Source organism: Nannospalax galili, unplaced genomic scaffold, assembly GCF_000622305.1.
Source record: "Nannospalax galili isolate Female #2095 unplaced genomic scaffold, S.galili_v1.0 scaffold405, whole genome shotgun sequence".
Classification (NCBI taxonomy): Eukaryota; Metazoa; Chordata; class Mammalia; order Rodentia; family Spalacidae; genus Nannospalax; species Nannospalax galili.
The window spans coordinates 1,129,526-1,148,970 of NW_008354532.1; the positions used below are offsets into that span (position 1 = coordinate 1,129,526).

Consider the following 19,445-nt stretch of genomic DNA (forward strand, 5'->3'; position numbering starts at 1 on the left):
TCACAGAGATCCGCCTGCCTATGCCTCCCGAGTGCTGGGATTAAAGGCATGTGCCACCACGCCCGGCTACTGTATATTTTTAAGGAAGATTTTATGATGTTATTGAATTAAAAATATACTATGTTTGCAAGTTAGAACTGTAGCTTACCCCAGAAATATTTCCCAGAACTAGCTTTACCAACTGTTTCACATAGGCAAATGAAGGTGCACAGTTGCTGTTTCTAATGTGGGCACTGCAAGCATCCAGGACAGTCCGAACAGAAACGCGAGCATACACGACATCCTCACACATGCCCAGCAGTATGCTGTTAAGATGATCTCCAAGCTTGATGGGCTGAAAAATAAAGGTAAAGTCAGATAAATGTGAATAAATCTAACAAGAGAAAAGCCTTTCGAGAAATCTCAGGAACCATAGCAAATATTTGGAAGAAATGCATTTTTTTTTCTATTAGCAAGAATGTCTTGCTACATTTTGTCCTTGATCTAAAAAGTTTATCAATAGAAGACTGTTAATATATATATGTTTCTAGATATGAAATATGATGGAAATTCTGTTTTTTACAATAAAGAAATGAAATTCTAGATCCTTCAAATATGTTAAGAACTAGGGGCAGTATTCAGTAAGATTCTCTCTATATAAATACAATCTAATATTTGTATGATATTATGGAAGATTTCAGATATTACTATAACTCAAGAGCAGTTAAATGTTAAGTTCTTGGGGCTAGAGAGATGGCTCAGCAGTTCAGAGCACTGGCTGATCTTGTAGAGGACCTGGGTTTGATTTCCAGTGCCCACATGGCAGCTAAGAACAGTCCATAACTCCAGTTCCAGGGGATTTCTTCTGAGGTCCATAGGCATTACACAACACAGGTGCACTTATATATATGTGTAGGCAGTACACCCATACACATAAAATGACAATAATAAATAAAATTTTAAAAGTTAAGTAATCTAGTGAAAATAGAGAATTCAAAATATTTATTAGTTAATATAATTTTTAAATTACTATATTCAAATGGTCAATAAGCAATAAAAGGGTGTTCTACATCATTATTCATTAAGAAATGCAAATAAAAACCACAAGAAAGCACTTCAAGGCAGGGGGTACAGCTAGGTGGTAAAGCACTGGTTTAGCATGTATGATGCTCTGGGCTTAATTCCCAGCAGCCCCCAAAGAATACACTCAACAAATAAAAAGACTAATAATCGATGCACTGGTCATCCACTGCTGATAGCAATTTAGGCTCTTTTATCCCCTTTGGTCTAAACAAAGCCTTCCTTAACGGACACTTCTCACCTACTGAGGTGTTACTGTATGTATCCCTTAGGTCTCAGCTTAGGTCCAAGTCCCTTTAAGAACCTACTGACACCCGCCCCCCCATTTTCCCTAACATAGCATTCATCGCATCATGTTGTAATTACCTATTTAGCTGCCTGTATTTTCCAATAGATATCACAGGCATGGGCCACCATACGCCTAAAATCTAGTGTTTTGTCAGATACAAGATACACTCATTAAATACTTTTAAATTAATATTAGTTCCAAAATGATTATGATTTCTGAGCATCACTGGTACTGGTTTTATTTCTAGTTATTAAAAATAAAGTGTTAATTATAGAGTACTACATTTTATATGAGAGTAAGGCTGCATAATAAATAACATCGTATCTTCAGTAATAACTGACTCTCATGTTTACAGGATTGAAAGTGAGAAGAGAAAGAAAATATGTACAATTTTTCAAAAGTAAATAGACTGAGCCAAGTTCAACAATGGCATTCACTCATCTCATGAATTTTAAGACGTTTTAATTTTGGAGTAAAAGCTTATTTCTTCTGATATTTAATAAGAAAAAATGCGCTTGTTTTTCACTTCTAAATGCACAAAATGAACCCAATTCTTTTGTGTGTATGTGTAATGGGGTGTTGTGTATGTGTTGTGTGTCCATGTTTGTATATATGTATATGTATGGAGGTGTATGCATGTGTGTATCTGTGCATATGGGGGTGAGAGGTTGATGCTGTGTGTCTTCTACTATCCCTCTCCATCCTATTTTTTGAGTCAGGCCTCTCACTAAACCCAAAGTCACCAACTGGTTACACCAGGTGGCCAGTGAGCTCTGGAGAATCTGCCTGTTTCAATCAACTAAGTGCTCATATTACAGACATTTACAATCAAGCCCTACTTTTACTAGTGACAGAAATCCAATTCAGTTCCTCACACTTTCAGGGCAAACTCTGATATCTGAACTATCTCTGCAGCTCTAAATCCCATTCTAAATGTTGTAACTTATCATTGATAAATAAGAGTATTTAGAATTTTTTAATTACTATTTACTGTTACATTTATATTGAGTTTTGTAGAATGAGAATTATTTTAGAAAATAAAGGCTAAAACTAACCCAAAGGTCATCCTGAGCCCAAGGCCTGAGAGGTCTGTGTCTCCTGCTGCAGGAGCAGAAAGTGGGATTCTGAAGTGCCAAGAGAAAGAGAAAGAGTATTCTCCCCTACAGTAGGCTGAGACAGGGATAGGGCTGCTAGGACTACTATGTTTAGTACAACAGCAATCATCAGACATTCACAATCACTCTCATAGTCAGTAAATGACTAGAAAGTTTGCTCCCATTTACCACGATATGTTTTTCTGAAGAACCAAGCTCCATCTCACAAATTCAGCTGTTAAAACCTGGGTAGTGATTGCTACAATTCTAAGAATACCTTGAAAATAACCTCATTAACACTCAAATTCTTAGTTTATTCTTAAACTATGACATTATATTTGTGAACAACCAGTATAAAAATGCCAGTGTGCTTGACAGCATGTTGTAGAATTCATTAACTATACCAAAGAGCTTTTACAAACTGGAAATTTGCATAACTGTAAAAACTTGACTTACTTGGCTTTGAGGTACTTCATGATCAGCCCCCCAATACAATGTCATTCCAAGGGAATAAATATGGATCTAGGAATAGAATTTTTTAAAAATTAATTTTTTGGCAACAAATTAAACATTTAACAAGTAGCATACATTTTTTGTTTCAAAGCACAACATGTAACTGTTCAGAAAAATGATTAAGGAGATTAATGATTAATCATAAAAATGATTTTATATTCTGCATAAAAGCACACGGGAGTTGAAAACAAAAAAGTTAGAGTGAAAATTGTTAGAATAGATTCCCCCCAATTCAGAGCCCACTTTTAATGAAAAATCATTTTGCTAGCTTTTATTTAAAGTTCCTTTAAACATACTCAAGCAAGTTTGAACAATATTCTTATTCATCCTTCTTCTGTAGGAATATTTAAAATGTACCGAAAGCCTTGTATTCTTAATTTACAAACATATTTCTATGTCAATTCTCGGAGTGCTTACCCATCTTATGCTACTGAATAGAATTTTACTGCATATTGTAGTGCTATTTACTTAACCTGTATGTTATTAATGAGCAATTAAGAGTTTTTACAAACTTTGCTAAAACAGTCTTGTGATATGTTATGTTGTACAGTTATTTCTCTTTAATTAATTCTGAAATTATGTGAAAACTGCACCTGCAATACAGATCTATCATTAATCACATTTTCCTACAGAGAAGTTTAATTTTTTTTTTTTTTATTTCTAGCAACATAAAAGTTTCCTCACAAGATTTGGACTTTGAACAATCTGAAAAGTAAGAAAAAAATTTAACTGCAGTTTTGATTAGCATATTTTTCACTACAAAGGTGTAGGTTGTAAATGAGAAACACAGGATCAAAGGAATTTTCTGTAACTGGTTGAAAAACAATGTATTGTAATGATTACAGGAATGTTCTGACATGGAATACAAGAAAGGCTGGAGAGTGGGATCACTGATAGGCAAAGGGGGGATGGACAGTAACACAGAGAGAGAGACTAGCTTCAGAGGAGCATGGGGAGTCATCTGCAGGGGACAGAGAGTATGGGGATTTATGTAGGTGTGCTGGTAAAAGGTCTTAAAAGCCTCGGCTAAAGTGAGGATGGTTAATCTTGTAATAACCATCTTTCCTTTTTCCTTCTGCTAAGAGATTCAGAGCTGTGGGGCTGGAGAGATGGCTCATTGGTTAAGAGCATTGGCTGCTCTTGCAGAGGACCCAGGTTCAATTTCCTGCACCCAAATGGTGGCTTGGCAGCTAACTGCCATAGGTAACTCCTGTTTCAGGGGCCTCAGCGCCCTCTTCTGATCTCTGCAGGCATTGCATCACATGGGTGCACTTACACACAGGCAGGCAACACACTCATACACATAAAAAAATATATATATATATATTTTTTTTTAAAAGAGATTCAGCACTAAGCTTTAAGCTCACATTTATCAACCCTGAATTGTGGTATGAGATTGTTGTTTTCAAGTGCCAACTTGACTGGATTTAGAATCACCTAGAACACAAACCTTTGGGTATGTCTATGAGAGCTTTTCTGGGAAGATGAACTGAAGAGATCCTCTCTCAGTGTTGGTGACACCTTCCAACCAGTGGTCCAGTTACAAAGTGGTCTGAGGAAAAAGCTGTGTGTGTGTGTGTGTGTGTGTGTGTGTGTGTGTGCGCGCGCGCTGAGGGACCCACCTTTTCTTAGCATTGGTATTTTTACAAAGAACATTTTATCTTTGTCAATGAAGGTTTTACCCACTAATGACTGGCCAGAAATTACATTTTTTAAATTACATACACCACGCACATCCTTTTAAACTGTCTTAGAGATGAGACAGTTATATTTCATTTGCATCTCAAATGAAGCAGTTAACTAATATTACCTTATGCTATAGAAAAATTCATCTTTTTTCCTTTTTTCAGGAGAAGAGCCTGTTTTAGATATTTTAGGATACCTTTAAGCAATTAACCCTGAGCTTGTGCACAGTAGACATTTAATACATGTCTGCTGAATTCAATTAAATGTGTATTAGGTTCAGGACAGTACCATGTAGTCTATTTGTATCATACTTAACCTTTAAGTCTCAATTCAAGAAGGCTTACGCATAAGGATCTTTTCAAAGATCTTCTTATAAAATTTTTTTCATAGATTTAACACAAAAGATTAATTGCATGCTTACACTATTTTGATTTGTGATTTTTGGGGGTGTGCTAGTGTTTTAAGATTGTTAACTTCTCAGTATACCAAATTGTTGGGGCTGGAGAGATGGCTCAGTAGTTAAGAGCGCTGGATGCTCTTGCAGAGGGCCCAGGTTTGATTCCCAGCACCTACATGGCAGCTAACAAGCATCCTTAACTCCAGTTCCAGGGGAATCTGACACCCTTTCCTGATCTCCCTGAGTACTGCATGACACAGGTGCACTCACATATATACAGGAAATATACACATTTAAAAAATAACACATTAAAAAAACCTAGGTTGTAAGACTGTATGCTTGCTAGTCATATGTATCTGGTATAATGTTTAATTGTATCTGTAAACTTGACTGGGCAATGGGGTGTCTACATATTTGATCAAACATTGTTAGTGTTTCTGTGAAGGTGTTTTAGATTAGACTATCAGTTTAGTCTATAGACAGAGTAAAACAGATTGTTCTTCCTGACTTGAGTGGGTCTCTTCCAATCAACTGAAAGCCTCAAAAGAACAAAAAGTCTTATTCTTGAGTTAAAGCTTATATGTCTGAGTAAGAGAGTTGATTTCTTCCTGGCTGCCTATAACTGGGACATCCATTTTTTCCTCCTTTGGATGTGAACTGGACCAGCTCCACCTGGGCTTCAAGTCTGCCAACCTCTGAACTGGAACTATATCACTAACCCTACTCTTCCCTGGCCTATGAATTCTGACTGGAACAAAATCCTCAGTTCTCCTGAGTCTCCAGCCTGAAGATCTGCCCTGAACATCCTGAGACCTTGAGACTTGTCAGTCTCCATAACTGTATGAGCCATCTCCTTATAATAAATCTTTTTACATACATGCATACATTACATATGTAAATACACATATATCTTAATGTTTTTTCCCTCAGGAAAGCCATACCAAACCACATAGGTATGAAATATCTACACAGAGATATATAATAGGCCAAGGAGATAAACTGCTATTTTACTAAGATTATACTTTATGGGTCCCAAGTTTTTAATAATATTCTTAACTCATTTAAATTTTGTTAAAAAATAACTCCAGGTATGTAAAATCTTTGTTGAAAATACTGTCTAATAATATTATCTTTTGTCATTAGATAAGCATTTCTTATAGAATATAAATAAAATCCTCGATTTTTAAAATATAATGTAAATGACATGCACATTATTCATAAGTTACATTTCTAGTATTGGTGAAGCCTGAAAAGACATCAACACAAAAATGATCAGTGACACCAGGGTGTGGTTAAATTAATCCAGTAATGCTGACATCACTGAGAACTGAAGCTCCTCTAGCTTTTAACCAGCAGTAGTGGATGGACTATAGTATATTTAGAGACATTGTGAAGAAAGGAGGAAGGTCACATACAGGAAAAATTATTCAAAAACAAGTGAGTATTTGGTCCATTTATTTTCCTTTGATTTTTATTTAGTGAAGGGGAAAACTGGAAAAAACAATAGCTCACATTTTCAGAATTAACACCTTCAATTAACAATATTAGCAAGCTTCTCATTTCTGCTGTTTACTTAGTTTTCCAGGGAGTTTAATGGCACTGTGAGTGTCAGGTGGCCCTGACTGGTGTAGAAGCTCTACTAGACCCATCTGCATTTGACAGCACAGAGGAACTCATTTCCTTTCCTTAGCACAGCAGCAGAATGTACAGGCAGCTATAGTAGAGCTTTGGATAGTGAAAACTTATTCACACGGGATTCTGTTAGAAGACAGAGGAGAAGTTTTGAAAATGTGCATTTATAGAAGAGTTGGTTATGATAACCTAAAACATCTCCAGACATAGCAGGTCTCACTGTTTCTGGTTAGAAATTAATCTGCATTGCCTTTCTATTAGAAGTCTAATAGGAGTATATGAATGTGTATGTATCTATCTATTATTAAACAAGTAGAAGTCATACACTTGTGTTAAGAAAATGACCTACTTAATCATTAAACACTTTTTTTCCTGAATTTCACTAAGCTAGGGAGTATGTAAGAAATAAATATCTCATTGCAGTACCACTAACACTATCATACACAATATAATCATAAATTAAAATATTGACAGCCAACATGTACAAAGGCTTACTGTGTGCCAAGTTTATGTTACATGCAGTAGCTCATTCAGCCTTAGAAAAGGAAGGTAATTTGCTCAAGGACACAAAGCTTTGTGGCATAGGTAGGACTTAAGTGCTGTCTCCAGGGTCCATGTTCTTACCCTACAAGACAGGTCATGTCAGCACCGATGACACGTCAGTCTGATACTTCTTTGTTGTTGGGAAAGGCCTATCAATTGTAGGTTATTTAGCAACACCCCTGGTGTCTACCAGATACCAAGAGTACTACTACCTCAGTTATGGCAACCACAGTCATCTCCAGACATGGGCAAAGGGCTCAACTGCTTCTGGCTAGAAAATACTACTTTACTCTGCATTGCCTTTCCAAGTATGCGAAGTTGAACAGAAAAAATATACGAATGCAATATGTATGCCTCTATTATTCATCAAATAAAAGTGACAAGTTTGTGCTAAGGAAATTCAAGGAGATAAGAAAGGATTACTTCCAATTTTAAATGTAGCAAAAGAAACAATGTGGAAGGGGATTAACCTGAGATTTGACACGCAAATCATGTGTCTCTGTGCTTTGTATTCTCTATGAAATTATAAGCAGATCTACTGCCACTCTAAGTATCATCATCACCACCACCACCACCATCATCATGATCTCTTTCTGTCTGCCTCTCCATTACTTTCCTGGCCCTTTAAGAGTAAGGATTACTTATTCATTGTTAGATCTCCAAGCCCATTTATAACGTTAGATATGCAACAAGGTCTCAATACATGCTTATGAATGAATGGCTGGTACAAAGGCTGTGGACATGAGGAAGTGAAAGGAACCAGGGTGTAGAGCAGTGGAGTCAGAATGCACAAAACCTGTTTAATAATCACTGGCCACAGCTTGTGAATCTAAAAGGGAGGAATCAGAGGTCGGCTGGAACAACATTTCTGAAAGCTTTTTGTCTTTAGTTAAGGAAATTTGTATTTCACTACATTAAAAAAAGTAACTTAAGGGACATTTTGAGGAAGGAAAATGGCATAGACAGGAAAATTAATCTGACAGAAATATGGAGAAAAATGAAAAAGCAGAATGAGAGCTGGACATCACAGCAAACGTCCAAAGGAAGGGAAGTGACCCAACTGCAGCCCTGGCAATAGGGATGAGGAAGAAAGAAACCGCATGGCTAGACTTGGAAGCTACTGTGAGAAAGTCACACAATCAAATGCATGTGGAAAGGCAGGGTCAGGGTGAAGATTCAAAGGAAATGGCATAGAAAGAGTGATGGGTGAGTCCATTAATACTTCTTATGGGGGACAAAATGCTTTTGTTTTTTAATTCTGATGTACTGGAGTCAAAACTTCACAGATAGAAGACTTTGTCCCACTTATCATACCCTCAAACTTGGGCAATATTTGACACATAATGGTTAACATTTGTGCTTGCCATATGATAATACTGTTACAAGAATTCCTTAAATATTATCTTATTTAAAATTTAAATAACCTTATGAAGCAAGTAGTATTACTAATATCTTATGGATAAGGCACCCGAGACATAAAGAACTTAGGCAAAGTAACGGAAATTAAATATATCCCAACATAATATTTGTTGGAAATAAAATGGGATAATAATCGTCATCACAAAGAAGACTCATGGAATACTTGATACCTCTGTATTCATTCTCTAAAGAGATGAAAAGCCATTAGAGTTCTAGTTCACTAGACACAAGATGACACAGTGGTGTGCAGACACTTCCCCTCCAGTCAGTTCTGTGAAGAAGGGCTGTTTTACACTGTCATCCAGTTCCACTAATCACATACCTCTGAAGTTGTGTGGCTATGCATTTCCCAGCAACAAACCAGATACCTTTGGGTAAACAAATTCTTTTTTAAAATATTTATTATTTTTATTTTATGTGTATGAATGCATTGCCTGCATGTGTGTAAGTGCACCCGTGTCATGCAAAGCCTGCAGGGGCCAGAAGAAGGCATTGGATTCCATAGAACTGGAGTTACAGATGATTGTTAGCTGCCATATCAGTGTTGGGAATCAAACCTGGGTCCTCTGGAAGAACAACAAGTGTTCTTAATCAATGAGTAATCTCCCCAGTTCCAGGTAAACAAATTCTTAAAATAAGTACTGGGAGCCTTCTAAGTGCCAAACTTAAGCAACAGTTCTCAAAGTTATCATGATCCAGGATTATGTGGGGCATGACACAACATAGACTGCTGGCCCACCCTCAGACTTTCCTTTCTGGCTTTGGGGACCAAACCCAGGACCTAGCATTTGGTCTACCACTGAACTAAATTCCCAATCTCTGACCTCCGGAGTTTCTAAATCAAATTTTCTGAGTCTGTGCCTGAGAATTTGTTTTTCTTTTTTTCTTTTTCTTTTTTTTTTCTTTTTTGACAGAATCTCACAGTAGCTCAGGCTGGCCTAGAATTCATTATGTAGCCTACTTAGGGTAATCCCTCTGCCTCAGCCTCCAGAATGCTAGTATTCTAGGTGAGAATTTTCTTGTGTAGAAAGTTTCCAGGTGATGGTGATGTTCCTGGCGATATGGGTCATAGATGGACAATCACTGGTATACAATACAAACAGGGCTCTTTTCGCATAAAACCTTCACTACATAAAACAAGAAACACATGTGATTATATGAGGGATACACAGAGGATACAGCAGCATAAGAAACAATTTCAGTTCCACTTTCCTTTTTCAAGTAAGCCGCATAACAAGGGTTGAGCTGAGAGCTCCAGTGGCCTGGTAGTAGAAAGGTGGTCTCAGCTGAAAGAAGAAAGTGAACAAAGCTACATCTGAAGCACTGAGTAAATTCAGATGAAGCATTCAGTGTGACAGAAAGACTCTTCAGTGACAAGGAAGATGCAGTAACACTCTGAAGCCGAAGTAAGGAGTCCACAGTTCAAGGAAAATAGATGAGCCAAAATATTTTAAACAGGGAAGGGACAAGATCATGTATTTATTTTCAAAACCACATTGACCCCTGGATTGGACAGGGACATGGTTGAAAGTGGAAAACATTAAAGTGTAGTTGGCACTAGTCATTTGTGACATACAGAACTAGAGTAGACCCAGTAAAAACTAAGAGAAGTGGACAGAGGTGAGACATCAAATTAATTAGGAATGGAATTTAAAAATAAACTCTGAGGCGAATGAAAAACTTCAATGAAAATAGATTTTTTTTTTCTTCATTAGTGGGGTAAATGGCCTATTCATTTGCAGGAAGCACACAAAGGTGTGCTTGTGAAAGGCAGGGTTTCAGAATAAAGAAAAAATTTAGCTTCAGATCTAGATTATGTGATGCCTGTGTAATGTTCTACTGAAGATCTGTAAGAGGCAGCTCTCTGAAAAGAGCTTTGTGTTAGAAATATACACAGTTAGGAGTTGCCATCACGTAGTCATTGATTTTTAACCTTTTAAAAAAGACTAAAACATGAGGGGCTGGAGAGATGGCTTAGCAGTTAAGAGCATTGGATGCTCTTGCAGAGAACCTGGGTTCCGTTTCCAGCACCCACGTGATGGCTGAAAACCATTAACTCTAGTTCCAGGGAATCCGATACCCTCTTCTGACCTCCGTGGGCACTGCATGACATGGATGCACTTACATACATGCAGGCAATATACTCATACACATAAAATAAAAATAAATAATTAAAATATTTTTTAAAACATATTAATCCTCTGTTCTGAAAAATATTCATTTTTGTGGATATATAATTTTTGTACTTTTAAATGGTCTTCTGAGCCTAGTGCTTTAATCTATGAGAGTATCATGAAATTTAAGTTAAGATCCAGAGATATGTAAAGCAATTGCACAAATTTACTTGGACATAGCTTTTATGTGTTTGTGTAGGTGGAGACTGGACCTGGGACCATGCATATAATAAGTTTGTATTCAATTACTAAGCATCAGCCCCATAACTCTTTTATTTTGGTGTTAATATGACCTAGGGAAGAAAAAGTTCCCCCAAATCATTTTAAAGGTTTAAAAGAGGGCTGGGAGAATACTTTAGCAGGCTAACTTAGCATGTGTGAAGCCTTGAATATAATTCCAAGCATATATACCCAAAAACAAAACTCTCAAACAAAATCTTAAAATTTCAGGATGTCATTTTCTCAGTTAAAAATGAACTTTTCTCATATATATTTCTCATGTATATTTTCTCATATAAAAATATGTGTATTTTTTTTCAGTAAGTTTTTTAATACATTTCTCTCTGTTTTTTCACACCATCCAAGTGTTATTTATCTCTCTTCTCTCTCCCTATATAGCTGTCCCTATTCCATCCCCAGTTAAAGTACCCTCATTTTCCCCATTTCTCCCTTGAATATACCTGTTTCCTACTATCCCCATCTCTTGAGCAACTTCTTCCCCTTTACCTCCATAGTTCATTTCTATTTTCCTGACTCCTGCGGTTTCATCAGGATATATACTCACCTCTAAGGATTTGGAGCTAAGATCCAAAAATGAGAGAGAACATGCTTCACTTGTTTTTCTGAGACTGTTATTTCACTTAGTATAACAGCTTCTAGTGCCATCCATTTATCTGCAAATTTCATTTTTCTTTACCACTGTGTAGATCTCTATTATGTAAATATACTACATTATCCATTCATCAGCTGAGGGACATTTAGGTTGCTTTCATTTTTTAGTTATTGTGAACAAAGCATCAAGAAACATGTTTGCACAAGCATCTCTGCAGTAGGACGAATCCTTTGGGTTTATGGCAAGGAGTGATATAATTAGATCATATGGTAGATTTTTAGTTTTTTAAGAGTTCTATACACTGATTTCCACAGTGGATGCACCACTTTGCAACCCAACAAGCAGTGAATGAGGGTTCCCATTTCCCCTCATCCTCAAAAGCATCTGGTGTCATTTGTTTCTTGATCTTAGCTATTTTAACTGGGGTAAGATGAAATCTTAAAATAGTTTTAATTTGAATTTTCCTAATTAGTAAGGATGTTTAACACCTTTAAAGGTGTTTCATTGCCATTTTTATTTCTTCTTTTGAGAACTCTGTTCAGATCCATAGCCTATTTTTAAAAATATTTTATTTATATTTTTATTTTATGTGTATTGCCTGCATGTAGATAAGTGCACCCATGTCATACAATGCCCGCGGAGATCAGAAGAGCCTGTCGGATCCCCTGGGAATGGAGTTATGGACAGTTGTTAGCTGCCATGTTGATGCTGGGATTTGAACCCAGGTCTTCTGCAAGAACCACCAGTGTTCTTAACCGCTAAGCCATCTCTTCAGCCCATGGCCCATTTTTTTTTTTTTTAAATTGGGTCAAATGTTTTCTTGATTCTTTGCTTTTTGAACTCTTTGTATATTCTGGATATTAATTCTCTGTCAGATGTGTAGCTGGTGAAGATTTTCCCTCACTCTGTGGGCTACCTCTTCACTTGCCAGGTTGTTTCCTTTGTGGTATAGACACTTTGTTGTTTAATAAGGTCCAATTTGTCAGTTGTTGACCTTAATTCCTGAGTGACTGAAATCCAATTTAGAACATCCTCTCCTGAATCTGTATCTTGTAGGGTAACTGCCTATGTTTTCTTCTAACAGCTTCAGCGTTTCGGGTTTCACAGTGAGGTCTTTGATCCATCTGGAGTTTAGTTCACAGTGATAGATATGGGTCTACTTTGATTCTTCTACATGTGGAGATTCAGTTTTGCCAGCACCATTTGTTGAAGACGCTGTCTTTCCTCCAGTGTATGTTCTTGGCATCTTTGTCAAATATGAGGTGGCTGAAATTGTATACACTCCACGTTTGGGTCCCATTTTCTTCTATTTTGTTCCACTGATCTACATATCTGTTTTTGTGCCAGTACCATGCTGGTTTTATGACTATAGCTCTGTAATCTAGTTTGAGATGTAGTATGGTAATCCCCGCAGCACTGCTCTTTGTGTTCAGGACTGCTCTGGTTATCTGGGGTCTTTTGTGATTCCCTATGAATTTTAGGACTTTTTTTTTCCTATTTCTGTGAAGGATGTCATGGGGATTTTGATTGGGGTTGCACTGAATCTATAAATTGCTTTGGTAGGATGGTCATTTTCACAATATTAATTCTACCAATCCATGAGCACAAGAGGTCTTTCCATCTCGTGTCTTCCTCAAGCTCTTTCTTCAAAGATTTATTTAAAGTTTTCATCGTAAGAGGTCTTTAATGTCTTGGTTAGGTTTATTCCTAGATTTTTTTTTTTTTGAGGGTATTGTAAATGGGAGTGTTTCTATGAACTCTTTTTCTAATTGTTTGTTATTGGTATAAAAAAAAGGCTACTGATTTTTATAAATTGATTTTGTATTCTGCCACTTAGCTAAAAGTGTTGATCATTTTTAGAGGTTTTCTGGTAGAATTTTTGGGATCTCTTAAGTATAATATATCATCTACAAATAGGAAGGTTACACTACAAAAACCACAGTGTCAGGCAGGAGACATTTTTCTTTTGAGTTGTTGGTCAGGGTAGTTCAAGGGACTCCCAAAATAATAGAGGCTATTGCCATAGCCCTTGATTGCCTAACAGAACCTGATGATAAAAACCCTATTGCTGAAGACAGGATGTATTTCCGACATAGGACTTGGAACAATCGAACTGGAGCTGACCTGAAAGCCTCTTCCCTAAGCACTTGTTCCAATAGTATCGGAGGGTACTATGCATGTTGTCAAGGGAGGAAAACAATCAACGGTCTTACTCAGTTGTAAAGACTAATAAACACAACAATGACTGACCCAGCAAACTATCTCTACTGGTGCAGAGTAGCGGCACTTTTATTTTGGGGTTAATCAACAGCTGTCTAATTGAATTTATGGCTCTCTCAACAAAAGAGAACTCATGTGTGGCACTATAAATATAGCCAAATCCATATGTCTGGAGAGGTCATAGCACCTAGAGAAAAACCTATTTCTGTCCATATCCCTAGACCAATGTAATTTCTTACCATATTCTAAATAATTATCCTTATATTTACAGACAAGTGTACCTTTCACCACTCATCAAAAAAGCCTCTTTTTGGTCAGGCATGGTAGCACACGCCTTTAATCCTAGCACTCAGGAGGCAGAGGCAGGCCATCTTTGTGAGTTCAAGGCCAGCCTGGTCTACATAGTGAGTTCCAGGCCAGCTGGGGCTACAGTGAGACCACATCTCAAAAAAAGACAAAAAACATTTTTTTTTTTTTTAAGTCTTCTTGGTTAAGACTCTTATATCAAACCTCTGTCACTGAGGGCTCAGGGACCAATGTGGAAGAGGCATGGAAAGACTGTTGAGAGCCAGGGGTGGTAGATGACCACAAGGAAACAAGAGTTTTCCAGAGAGCTGGGAAGTTGCTCATATGAACTTACAGCAATGTTGACAAGATGCACAAGATCCATGCAAGTTTAAACTAGACAAAAAACCAAAAAAAGGAGGAGAGAAATGGGTAACAAATCCAACCTTAATCGAGAAACTATTGGCAGCTAATGACTGCTATAAGAGGGATTTCTTTAGGGGAGTAATGCTGGATATATTGATCAGACTCCAGTGGACAGACTCACTCCAAGGGACACTGAGGGACAGAAACATGCTTGATAGGCCTTAACATACACGAGAGAATGCATGGAGGAGCTATGGGGGAAAAATAGGGGAGGGAGCCTAAATATGATCAAGATATATTGTACGAAATTTGCCAAACAAAACAAAACTTTTACAAAAAATGAACTTTTCTGCCTACTCATTATTTTTCACCATACTTTATAAAATCCAAGAAGTACACTTGCCTAGTCTCTGAGATATACTTAATATTGTAATAATGTATCTGTATTTATTTAACCCCCAGCTTCTACAGGGCTAGAAATATGAGCACAGTTGACAAATCAAAAGGTGTTTCTGTTCAGCTGGGTGTGGTGGCATACACCTTTAATCCCAGCACTCAGGAGGCAGAGGCAGGCAGATCTCTGTGAGTTTAAGGCCAGCCTGGTCTACATCGTGAGTTCCAGGACAGCTGGGACTACAGGGAGATCCTGTCTCAAAAAGAAAAAAAAAAGGTGTTTCATGTTCTACAGGAGGCCCCACCACTGCAGATTGAGCCCAGTGATTTGCTTGAGTTGGATGCTTACAGTCAATTTTATAGGGCTCCCTATTATTTGTCTCACATGGGACTAAGTTTTCATCAACAAGACTTGCTCTTCAAACTTAAGATGTTCTATCATGCTTAAGGTCCTGGGTTCACAGAGTTAAGATGCTATATGTAGCAAAACTGATGTAATAAAAAGGTTGCTTGACAAGGTTAACAAGTTAAGACATTAAAATGAATAATATATTAACAAAAATTAGTTTATTAGCTAGTGTAACATAGCAAGGTGCCACCTTGCTTACAGACTTAGATTCCTTTTGTATCTCTTTAGTTTTTGTGGCATTGGGGACAGAACCAAGTAGTACAGCAAGTACTCTATCACTTAGTTCCTCTCATCCCCAAGAGCTAGATGTTTGTGATTAAAAAAAAAAGACACAAAATATTAACCATTTTTAAGTGTGTGTTTGAGTAGTATAAAGAATATTTACATTGTTGTGCAACAGAGCACTGAAACTTTTTCATTTCACAAAACTGGAATTCTGGACCTAATGAACAACAATGTCCTCTTCGTGCCTCTCCCTACAGTCCTTCCTAATTAATGTCTTACTTTCTGTGACTGATTCAGAGGCTTCACATGAGTGGAATCAGGTGCTATGTATCTTTTGTTCCCTTTGTTTTGTGGAATCAGGTGCTATGTATCTTTTGTTCCGTTTGTTTTTTGAAACAAGGTCTTCCTGTAGCCCCAGCTGTCCTGGAGCTCACTATGTAATCCAGGCTGGCCTCCATCTCAGAGATCTCCCTGCTTCTACCTCCTGAGTGCTGGGGTTAAAGATGTGCACCATCATGCACACCTGGCTAGTATGTATCTTTTTATGATTGGCTTATTTTGCTTGATATAGTGTCCTCAAAGTTCATTCCTGCTGTAGCATGTAACATGGTGTCTTTTTTCTTTTAATGAATAAGTAAAATTAATTTTGTGTGTGTGTGTAAATAATATTCATTGTGTGTGTATCTCACATGTTCTTTTTCTATTTATTTGACTGCTTTCCAGTTTATTGCTATTGTGAATAATCCTATCACAGACATTGGTATACAAGTATTTCTTTGAAATCCTGCTCTGAACTCTTTTGGATATATGCTCAGAAGTGAGACTGCTGGATCATATGGTAATTCTACTTTTTACTTCTTTAGGAAACTTTACACTACTTTCTATAGCAACTACATTACAAAGTTAAAAGTTACTCAGTCAATGGAAAAAACATCCTAAAAAGGAATAAAGCCAGAGGATCAAAAAGTTTGTGACCTTTCTAATTATTCAAAGGGACATGTTATTTTGAAAAATATAACTTTATGGCAAACAAGTGAACATATAGCTGTAGCTGGGTAATTTTTCATACACATGTTAGGTGTACAATTACAAGTATACATTTCCAAGTATATGACTAGAATCAGGTGGTATGTGTCTTTTCATAAAAGGAACATTTCTACATGTGAAGTACTCACTATTTATTTACAGTACAAGGCACTGGGCATTTGTGTATGCATGTATACCTCTCAGTATACCTTAAACCATCTACACTACTTATAATTTAAAGGCTATGTAAATGGATGTTATACTGTGTTGTTTGGGGAATAATTACAAAAAAAGTCTACATATGAGCAGTAGAGATGCAGTCTTTTCCTGAATATCTTCAACCCACTGTGTTTGAATCAGTGGATATGGAATTCACATATTAAAAAGCTTAGTGTGGCCTGTAAAAACAGTATAAGGAATGTATGGCTGTTCCCTTGATCTTGATCTCTGTTTATGTTGATACTATACATGGAATAGGCTTTTAAGAACAACAACAACAAAAACAAAACAAAACAAACAAACAAAAAAAAACCCTGGCTTTGATTTTCTTTGTATTTAGAATTATTCTGGACTTTCTGAGGGACAAGCAAGCTAGATGTTTGGGTTGGTCTCAGGAAGAAATCAACTTTAGCTGTGATAACAACATTCCCAGACCCATCTTATCCCCAGCACTTGCTCCTAAACATAGTATAATAGTAGAGTGGTTTTGGTTTCTTTCCAAACAGATGGTCCAGCTGTTATTCCTAATGCATAGCAGTTTATCCATTTTTTTGTTTTGTTTTGTTTGAGACAGGTCTCACATAGCAGAGGCTGGCCTTGACCTCTTGATTCTGTCTCTGTAACCAGGGTGCTGAGACTACAGGCATGCAGCGCCATGCCTGGCGCATTTGGGGAAGCTAATGTGACAGGAAGAATTGGCAATCCTCCTAGCAAATCAAAAAAGCATTGTGCACCTGACTTTTTTTTTTTTTTTTTTTTTTTTTTTGAGATTAGGTCTTATACAGCCCAGGCTAGCCAGGGACTGGACTTGCTATAGAGTTGAGGATGACACTGAACTTCTGAGCCTCTTGCCTCCAGCTCCCAAGTGCTGGGATTATTTATACATATGCTTCATCACACCCTGTTTATGAGGTGCTGAGAATTAAACTCAGGGCCTCATGCATGCTAGGCAAGCACTCTGTTAACTAACCTACATTCCCAAGTCTGTACCTGAAACATCATTGAACACTTTTTCCTTTTATTGTAGCTCTTTAAATACCTTGCAGAAGTCAAAACTATCTACAAAATAAATTCATAACTAGAGAGTGTGATTCTCCAATAATCAGAAGAATATCCAAAATCTACACTATTTGTGACTTTATGCTATAGTAGTTCCTTCTGTCTGAAGTTATCAGACCCATATAGGAGACTAATGATTCTGGGGAAACCTACTCTCAAAAGTGCTCACACAAAAACTCTAGTATGCCATCTCACTGATTTGTAAACACAAAAAAACAATTATGAACCAGAAACCTCAAGGGTTAGTAATTTTCATATACATTATACTTAATCTTAGAAGGATATGGGCAAATGAATTGTACAGAGTACCTAATGAATGCATACTGTGAAAATAGAATAAAATTGGGTAGCTATGTATACACTATTCACCTTAATAAAACATTTCAGTATGCCTAAATTCCTTCACAGACAATGGCCAAGACTGCAAACACGTTGGAGTATACAAAGTCCTTTTCAAATACCTTATCTTATGTAATGGGGAATTTCTGAGGGCCAGAGCCTCAAGAATTGCCTCCACCTCACAGCTGTTGTCTCCTTTCTCAGGTTGCTTGTGCCTCACATTTTTAAAGTACTTCCAGGGATACAAAAGTTATACCAACTTTAGCCTGGACTCACTCTACCAAGTCTTATCAGTGTGTTTTTGTTTTTTTTTTCATAAAGATGCACAATTGATACAGCCTGGCCTTCTGCTGAATCAATCTCAATCTCTCTTTCTCTCTCAAAAGGATCAGTAGCATGGTAAATGGCTATAATTCCTTTCCATGGCAAATGTGTATCACAATGTAAAATGGGTATACTTTTATTTAGTAGTTTTATCAGCAAGTTATCAGGTGATTTTTTTACACTTATGTGGAATGATGAATAAGAAAGGATTCTCAAAGCCAATTTCAAATCTTCAGGGCATCATATCTAATTTCCCAAGTCTGCTATATGACACACACACACACACACACACACACACACGTATTCCCTCCTCAGTGTTTACAGAGCTTATCAATGAAATTAAATTTAACCTGGCCAATGCCTATCAGACTTAAAAGATTTCCATCATAAACTCTTTCTCTTTTTCATTGCTCCACCAAATGAATTGTCTGTCTGTCAGTTTTGCCTCCTCTGTATCCCCATCATCTACTTCCTCAAATGGCCAACATACTTCTTTTAATTCTTTTCTCTCTAGATTATTAAAATTCCCCAATTAGATTTTTTTTTTTTTTTTTGGTCTTTTTGAGACAGGGTCTACCTGTAGCCCCAGCTGACCTGGAACTCACTATGTAGACCAGGCTGGCCTTGAACTCACAGAGATCTGCCTGCCTCTGCCTCCCGAATGCTGGAACTAAAGGTGTGTGCCACCACACCCAGCTAGGAAAATCTCCCAATTAGAATTTCACAAAAATTTGTATTTCTCCAAACTATCCAAATTTGTCAGGCTTAATCTACAAAATCATAAATCCCATTGTTTCCCAGTCCTATAAATATGACAGACTTTCACTGTCTTAGAAGAAATCCTCAAGTCCTGATATTCAAAGTTTCCTCAAGTATTTTTCTCAGATATATATGTTTCCCTAGAATTATTTCAAATTCTTAAGTATGGATTTCTTGAAACAC

General features: G+C 37.1%; 1 protein-coding gene across 9 annotated transcripts in view; it reads right to left on the reverse strand.

The window, feature by feature from the left end:
* Positions 1-19,445, reverse strand: part of Ptpn13 (protein tyrosine phosphatase non-receptor type 13) — a 238,888-nt gene that overhangs the window by 152,309 nt on the left and 67,134 nt on the right. For 8 of the 9 annotated variants that reach the window (XM_008851752.3, XM_029555308.1, XM_029555309.1 and 5 more), the window contains exons 4-5: positions 2,899-2,964; positions 149-334 (exon numbers count right to left, since the gene is read on the reverse strand). In XM_008851752.3, coding sequence (XP_008849974.1) covers positions 149-334; positions 2,899-2,964 — 252 coding nt within the window. Of the gene's footprint in view, positions 1-148; positions 335-2,898; positions 2,965-19,445 lie in introns of those variants that run through there. The other variant, XM_029555312.1, reaches the window with a different exon arrangement.